The 9,087-nt window shown below is 36.8% G+C and overlaps 1 protein-coding gene across 1 annotated transcript; it reads right to left on the minus strand.

Annotated features, from left to right (window-relative positions):
• Positions 1-454: 454 nt before the first annotated feature.
• LOC121250694 (cell wall / vacuolar inhibitor of fructosidase 2-like) lies at positions 455-1,361 on the minus strand. Its single transcript, XM_041149880.1, has one exon. The coding sequence runs from the start codon at positions 1,193-1,195 to the stop codon at positions 638-640; it is 558 nt and encodes a 185-aa protein (XP_041005814.1). The 5' UTR covers positions 1,196-1,361; the 3' UTR covers positions 455-637.
• Positions 1,362-9,087: the final 7,726 nt, after the last annotated feature.

Genomic DNA, 9,087 nt, shown 5'->3' on the forward strand with positions numbered 1-9,087 from the left:
TGCAGAGGCAGCAACTTGTTCCAAGCGAAGCTATGGGTAAGAAGATTGTTTTGTCTGCAGAGCATGATGCTCACCGACAGAATCGATCTCTACAAAATTCCAAGTCTGTCATCCGTGCAGTCTAGCTGATGATCATCAAAATATAATCCAGCTGATGATCTCCTTTATCAAGATCGTGTGTTTAAATTAATTTTGCATCGAGTATTGTGTCAATACATTCTATTATATTGTTTCTCGGAATAAAATAGTGGAGGAAGCCATGTTCTGCAGTCTTTTCACTAGTGCTCAAGGTCTTAAAAGGGTCCAGAACACTTTCATTAGTGGGAAATTACCATAATCGTAATCCTGATATTAAAAAAAAAAGGCGAACATGATCTACTTTTTATAGCACTAGATCCTACCTAAGTGGGTATTTTTCTAGTGGCATATCCTCCGAAGGAAATTTAATATATAGAAAGCAAAATGCCTAAATGCTATATCATGTCCTGTATTATAAGGATTAAGGCATCATACACACCGGTAATCATTGTCATATACAGGCTGAGAAAACAAAGATCACTGAGGACATACACACAAAACAATATATACATAAAACAGATTGTGAGGGAGAAATCAGCACAAGATCGGGGAGGCGCAATCACGAGCCAAGCAGATCAATAATTCCCAAAACTACAAAACAAAGATGCTTCAAACCCTCCTCTCTACGTGCAAGATCTGGGGGATAAATGAGTCCCGGATACCGTCTGAAGCCGTTGTGGCAAGCATTAGGATAGTCTGCAGCTGCAGTGATGTGCATGTAAGCATAGTCATAAGATTCAGCGGCCAAGTCCTGGACAGAAGCTTGGAGAGCATTCCCGGCATAGCTGTACTTGTCTGCGCATTCCTTGAGGACCTTCTTCAAGATAGTATCGTTAGTACTGCTAAGCAACTGAGAGGACAAGTACGAGGAAGTGGCGGTGGCATCGGCCATTCCTACCCCAACCATGATGACTGCCAATCCCTTGGTATCAGCACTCAGACTGGTGGGAACTGATTTGAGAGACGACAGGCAAAGGTCGTAATATTTGGTACTTTTGCAAGTCTTTTGGATCAGATTGGCGTCTCCAGTCACAAAAATATATGGTTGGCCGTGAAAAATGTAGTGAGGAAATACAAGGGAGAGAAGAGAGAAAAGCAAGAAAATGGCAGAACCCATCTGAGAGAAGGATCAAGTTGCTGTATTTGATTTTCTAGTGAAGGGCTAGAACGAAAAGACTTGGAACGAAAAGTGAAGGAAGCGAACACGACTCTTTCTGAGAGCAGGTACCGTTTTACTTTAGATTTAGGTCTTGCTTTTTTTCAAGTCTAGCATTTTTCATTTTTCAATGCTAGGTCTTTTGACTTATGATGTCAAGGTCACTAATTTAACAGTACAGATGAAGAGTTTTTCAACTGGATTAACTTTATTGATGTGAGTTAGGCCTTGTTAATTTGATGGGTAGCTTGCAATCCATGACGCCTCGTTTGGCACGTAGCTAGGCAGCTTCCAAAACTATATCACGGGTCACCACTAACGACAGTACTGTAGACCCTCATTCCAATGTCCTTTGAGCCCTGAAATGTTTTATTCCACACAAGCACGCATGCAGTTCATGATATTTGGACATGGTGTTCACTGTTCGGCCTACAGATTATTTTGGACCACCAATTATTAGATGGACAATGCTGGCTCACCTGGAAAGATTATCGTCCGTATTGTAAATTGAATTTTTTTAAATTTTTTTTAAATATTTAAAAAATAAAAAATAAAAAATATTAAAAAATATTTCTTTAACTATTAAATAAAAAAATAAAAAATAAAATCAATAGACTTTGTCGGTAGCTTTTTTTTAATGAAAAAAAATGAAAATATTAAGATTTTGTGAAACTTTCTGAGTATATAAAATTATGACCTGCAATTTCTTGTCATTTGGAACTAAAATGATTTGTGCAGGTGCAGTCTTCCTCAGTTATAAGTACGGTACAACTTTTATCTTAATAAAAGGTTTAGAGTATACAAAATCACTTTTTTTATAAATCATTATAATTACGAACACTACAATAAATATGGATTTTTTTCACCAATTCATTTTCCAATTGTGGCAAATATTATGCTGATGATACGAAAATTATTTATGAGAAAAAAAATAAGCCTTTTGCCACGAGATTACGTTGACAAGTAAAACTTTGTAAAAAAATAATATTTTTGAGACGAAATAAATACTTTTTGCAACGATAAAACTTTGCTACAAATAAGCTTACCAAAAATACTTTCCTTTCGTGAGTTATTAGTTTTTACGACAAGGTTATTAGTTTTTTCCGGCGACTATTTATCGCCGCAAATAAACTTACGTACCCAACTTTTTCTAATTCTAGGTTATTAGTATTTGCGGCGATGTTATCAGTTTTTGCGGCGGCTCGTCGTTATCGTTGCAAAAAGTGATAAAATTAAATATGGTCTTTTCTGGTTATTCAGTTTTGCGGCAATATGTTCAGCTTTTTTGGCGATATTAACTCGTCGTAAAAGCTAATCAAATTTAAACATGTTTCCCTCCAGCCGTGTCCCGCCTTAGCCCCTCTCTCCCCAATCCCTCTTCTTCCTCAAGCCTCCGCCGCACACAGCCGTTATGGTATGAACCCATGTGTTGTGGCCCATGGCCAAGTCACTAGCTATGTCGAGACAAGGCTGGATAGCCCCAAAACAACCCCACGGGCATGTCAGCCACATGCCAACAGCCATGCTAGCCATGCCCATGACCCATGCCATGGGCTAGCCTAGCCCACCCATGGGCTCATGCATACCATGGGTCAACTTGGCCCATGCCAACTATGTTATTTTTTATTATTTAATTATTTATTTTCCAAGGGACTTATTGGGGGTTTCCAAGTTGTAATCCTTATAAATAGGACCCTTAGTCTTTGCATTTACATCTTTTATCAAATTTCCTAGTAGGTAGACTATTTTGTTCTTGAGATCACCATTCGGTGCCAAAGCACTTGGGCTCTTTGGGGTGCAATACGTGAATCCCTTAAGAGAGGATCACACCTTGCAATTCGTGAATAAGTGTGGTTCAATCTATCTTGTTCTTGCAACTTGGTGCAATTCGTGAATCTAAGTTATTGTTCTCTTTGCTATTTTCAAGTTCATCAATAAAGCGGTTTATTTCATCTATGTGCAATTCGTGAATCATAGTTGAATTGGCTATCTTTTGTTCACTTTGTTCTTGATTATTTATCACTTGTTTATTGTGTTCTTCATTTATTCTTTGTGTTCATCCATTCCATTGCTCATTTTATCTATTTCATACCACATACTCGACCACCATATTGTTTGTCATCCATTCCATAAGTTTGTCACTTTCCATAATTGGTTTACCTCATCAAACTATGCCCTAGCCGAAACACATAACTCTTACCAAGTCCCACTCAATTTCGGCAACTACTTGCCATATTAGGAGTGACCTAGCCGCCCACTACACTTGCCATACTAGTGTTCCTATAATTTAGGAACCTTAGTTGACTCAATCAAATCCCCATAGCTGCCCATTCCACTTTCCAAATCCAACCACACCAAAGTCGCCCATCCATCAAACCCTAGCCCTATACAACTCTTACCATATTCAAATTCAAATTCAAAATTCAAAATTCAAAATTCAAATTCAAATTCAAATTCAAATCCCTTAATTTAAGGAATTGCAAATCCTCTTCAATTCCTTAAATCACTTTTCCTACAATCTTTTTAAGTCAACTATTGACTTGTCATCTTAATTCAAATTCAAATTCCCCTCTTCACTCAAAGATTCCGTCCATCTTACAAACTTCCCATATCCACTCTTAAACCAACCAAATCTAGCCAATCTTCCTAATACCAAATCAATCCCAAGCTGCCCACCTTAGCCTCCAAACCCTAGCCTCACTCTTCCATCTCATTCCCAAACCCTAGCATCATCCTAAACTCCAACCCTAAGCCAACTCTTCCAAATCTCGAAATCCACCCTAGCCACCTCACAAAACCCTAGCTACACTTCACCTTATCAACCCTAATCACCATCCTAGTGGCCCAAACATCAAGGGCAAACCCCAAGCCATTCCTATTACATCAAACAACCCTAATCAGCTCTTAGAACACTCCCACTCCATCAACTTGGAGTCACTCTCCAACCCGAACCCTAACCTCTTCTCATCCATTCAACCCTAGCCTCCATCATCTTGGCATTTCACTCAAGAACAAGTCTAGCCACCCACATTGATTTGCCTTAGCTTAAATACTTAGGTGTTGTTTGGATTCGAAGATGAGTTGAGATGGGTTGTGAATAGTAGTGAGATGGGTTATGAATGATAGTGAGATTTGTGAGTTAAAGTTGATGAATAATAATGAATAGTAGTGAGATGAGTTGAAATGAGTTGAAATGAATTGAAATGGGTTGCAGATACAAACCTCTCATTTGCCTACCCAAGTGCATCATCATTCCATCACTTAAACACCATCCTTTTGTGGAAGGCCAAGCAAGTTGGCAAGATCACTCAATTGTCAACTTCACCAATGCAAGCTTGTGGACCTTAGTCTTAAGGACAAGACCGGGGTCCCTAACACGTTGCCAACGACCCCACCTCGCCGACCACCTCTTCCTCCCACCCCCACCCCCACCCCTTCCCCGAAGCTCACGGAAGCCCCCAATCCCTTATGCACTGCGATTTCGAAAAGGGGTTGCGATTTTGACTTCTTCTGCAGGTGAGATTTCCACTTCTTCTTCTTTTGCATTGAGATTTCTTCTTCTTCTCTGCGAGTTTGACACACTCAGATTCTCACCACCTAGTGCACAAACGTGAAGCACACAATCCACCAACGCGAAGCCCTCAGTCTACTGACGTGAAGTCCTTACATCTGCGGGAGGGGTAATGTATCGTTTCTTGTAGGGTTTACTCCATGTCTTTTTTCCTCTAGGATTTAGGTATATTAGCTGTAAATTATAGGTATCTGCTAGAAACATTTTGGTATTAGCTCTGGATGATGCATATATAGTATTAGCTAGAAATTAATGGAGTCAAGGGCTTGCAAATTAGAACAACTCATATTAACTCGCCGCAAAAGCTAATAAAATTTGCTGTACTTGTTTGCACTTGTTTGAATCAATGACCCATCTAGTTATGATGTTCTAGTTATGATGTACAAAAAGGGGGTATCCATAAACCAGTGTGTGAAAATGTTGGTTTGTATATGAAAATTTTGGTTTGGAAATTATGCTATTAGTATGGAGATTTGGAGATTAACCTATATGTGTGAAATTGCAATTTACTTATTGAATTAGACTTGAATTGAATTGAATTAAATTAACTCGACAATGTCACTACAGGTGCCTCCAGATGAGATTGGGATACTGCATACTAGTATTGTTTCTGGTATATACTATAGCATGTTTCTGGTATTTCAACAATTAGTTCAGATATGATTTCCAATGACAGTACAACAAAACTGGCATTTCCAGTGTTTTTACATTTGTTGAAAACAAAAACGATGCAAAAAGTTCTTTTTGCAATAGATTCGAAGTCGCCGTTGAATAATAGTGCGCAAACATGAACTAGCGTGAGTGAACAATGAATATTAGTTGTGACAACATTTGTAGTTATTACGGCGATTATTTTGTCGCAAGGAACTGACATCTATACCGTCAACCATTTTCTTCTTGAAGGAGGATTTATTACGGCGATCTTTTACGAAACGCTGTAAAAAATCTTACATATATTTTTTTCCCTCGCGGTTTCCCATACTGCTCATTCTCTCGTTGCTTCCCACCATCATCCTCATCCCTTTGTTATTTTCCTTTCAATGTTCCCTTCCCAAACTAAAGACGCCTTCTACCAAGTAGGATCCTGAAGGTTTGTTCCCCGAATCATAAGGTAGGCATAAGAAAATCTCGAGTCCTATTTCCTTCCTTCCATTGTCTTCAATCTGTAAAAAATTCTTAGGGTTTATGGGTTATTTTCTCAAAATTGTTGTTGTTATCTTAATTACACTCTATTCGGCACAACTATCCTTCAAACATTGTGAGAATCCTGACTTGGAGGAAGGATCCCACAATTAGCCAACAACTCGATTTGTGGGAGGAGCAAGAAAGCCGAATATGACAGTTAGATCCTGCATTAAGGTATTTTTTTCTCGAAATTCAACATTGAATATTTAGATCCTATATATTGTCGATATGCTTGATGCATCCACGAATTGTTTCCTGCATGGAGTTAATCATCATACTAAAACATCATTAGGGACCTGTTGTGAAATTCTTGTGATGTAATGAGGAATGGATGGGTTTGTAGAGTTGGTTTGCTGTAGAGTTGAGTTTGTGATTAGTAGATCACAAACAAATAGGTCTAACAAAGCAACCTAGTCTTAATTAGAGGGAAAACAGATAATTGAGTAATTCCCACGACCCTGGCCTTGCACTTTGACAAATTATTAATACTTACTCAGAAAAACTAATATAAATTTAATCATAAAATGTATTTATATGTGCATAATCAATATATTTTATGAATACAAATAAGATTTTTAAGATTAGGAGATCGTGAATCTATATGTTCAGGGAAGTACAAGGGATTGAACAAAATATTACCAGCTTAAATCAATTTATATTTTGGCAAACTATATTAAGGATACAAATGATCTAATCATACTTTTCATCATGAACTAATTTATTCGGTCTATTCACAAATAATAATAAACCTTAATTAATGGTCATATTAACAACAATGGCAACATTAACTAGTTCAAGGATCTAGAAAAGCTGTAGGGTTTACTAAAATGGAGATCTTCCCAATGCCTCATTGGTCGATTCATGTTATAGAGTTTCATAAGTAATTAAGAGTACTCATGTGTGAGTTCCAATCTGCCAGAATAAAACGATAAGGTTGAGAATAACATTTAAAGCAACTTCAACGCAAACAAAAACAAAAAGAAGACCTAGTGTACCTTAATTTCGTGTTTTAATTAATTTATAAGTAATAATATAACTTTCCATTGCTTTTTATGTTTCTTCTTAGTTTAATTTATAACATATTTCTCCTTGCATTTTAATATTAAATTTATTATAAGATTTCGATCCATCTAAATTAACAAGACATCACACAAGTTTAGTTTACAATAGTATAGGTAGACTTAATGTTGCCCACAATATATTGAAAAAAGAAAAATGATTTAGCCATAAAAAGATTTTACAAGATTAAACTCATAAACTGAGGTACCTTAATGTGGTATTTTGTTGATTATAAAGCTACTTATATTACAAAATATATCTAGGTTATCCAAGTTACTCTATAACAAAACATGTCTTTTATGGCGATATTTGAAAAACGCCCAAAACAATTCACAAATCATTAACACTACTCAGAAAATAAAATATAATTTGCCATTAATCACCTCTGCACATTTTTTTGTTTTAAGCATTTATGCATGTCTTTAAATATTGTCTGTTTCAGTTTATTCATTTTTGTGTTTTTTTATTTCATAAACAACTAGTGATTTCTGAGATGCATTGTATTCGAGTTTGTCATGTCTATTAACATTTTCGCAATTCTAATATTGTTTTCTGAATTTGTGACATTATTCACCTTATGCATTTCTTTTTTTACTAAAATATTGTGATTATGCATTTCGGTTTATTCCAAAATGTTTCCACCTCAATATTATGTATAAACATGAGTTTGTAATATTCAAAATAAATCTTTTTATTTTTTATTTTTTACGCATAAGCATTTCATTATTTATAATGGACAATGAGAGTAGTTCGGAAGAAGCCCTATCGATGAAGATGAACAGCGAGATGGAGGATACATGCTCAAGTAGGTCTCATACCAGAGATGTGGACGACCCTTTCGCCACACATCATTCGAGTGGAGATGAAGCTACAATGCAAGAGGTGAACATAGTCTACATGATGTGGTTGGCACAACAATTGTCTAGAGGTCGAGTTCGAATGCTCGAACACAATATTGGGCTACGAGGGGCTCAATATATTCAAGTAATTTTGAATGGTAACCCCAGGACTTGCAAAATAATGTTTCAAATGGAATTGACGGCTTTCCGTTATGTTTGTGACTTCTTACGACAGTCATTAATTATGGACCCTATAGAGAGGGTGTCCGTGGAGGAATCATTAGGCATGTTTTGCCTTCTCGTTAGCCATGCACAAAGTCAACGCATTATTGGAGACTGCTTCCAACATTCTAGCGAGACTATTAAACGGCATGTAAAGATGGTGATGCAGACATTAGATCAGCTAGAGAGGATTGTGATTAGGCATACAAATATAGATGGGGTCCATCCTTACATTGCGGGAAATCCAGTGTTTTAAATTTCGTACCGTACCGGCCGGTACGGTCGAAATTTTTCGTTTCGGCCGTCCGGCCGGTATAGGTACTATACCTGTTCCATACCGGCCAAAATTCCGGCCGTACCGGTTTTACCGGCCTGAATTTCGGCCTGTACCGGCCTATATTTCGGCCTGTGTTTTTTTTTTCTTTTTTTTTTCATTTTTTCAAACTACAAGCTTATATTTTAACCTCTAATTCAGACTAGACTATTTATAATTTATATATATATGTATTTATATATAATTTATTTATATATAGACTATTAGTTTGGAATATAATTTATATATATAATTTATTCATATATCGACTATCCCGAAACGTTATCCCGAAATGCTATCCCGAAACGGTACCGGTACTGAAATATTTCGTTCCAGTGCCTTGACCAGTACGGCGTCCGGTACGGTATTCAAAACATTGGGGAAACCCCCACAATTATCCATGATTTAAGGTATGAACTTTCCTATATTTGCTCTTCGATTTTTAAAGTTATTGTGTTGGTCTTTTTTATTCATGATATAAATATATTTATATTGTTTGGGGTGTGTTATATGATAATGGTTTTGTAGAAATGTCTTGGTGCTATGGACGGTACCATGGTTGACGTTGCTGCACCAGCTAGACTGAGTAACGCATATAGAAATCTTCATGGTCGAATTGCACAAAATGTGCTGTGCTTATGTGACTTTGATATGAAGTTCATGT

Source organism: Juglans microcarpa x Juglans regia, chromosome 2D (assembly GCF_004785595.1).
Source record: "Juglans microcarpa x Juglans regia isolate MS1-56 chromosome 2D, Jm3101_v1.0, whole genome shotgun sequence".
NCBI lineage: Eukaryota > Viridiplantae > Streptophyta > Magnoliopsida > Fagales > Juglandaceae > Juglans > Juglans microcarpa x Juglans regia.

Coding starts and splice junctions, on each gene's coding strand:
- LOC121250694 (XM_041149880.1), bottom strand. CDS start 1,195: ATGGGTTCTGCCATTTTCTTGCTTTTCTCTCTTCTCTCCCTTGTATTT.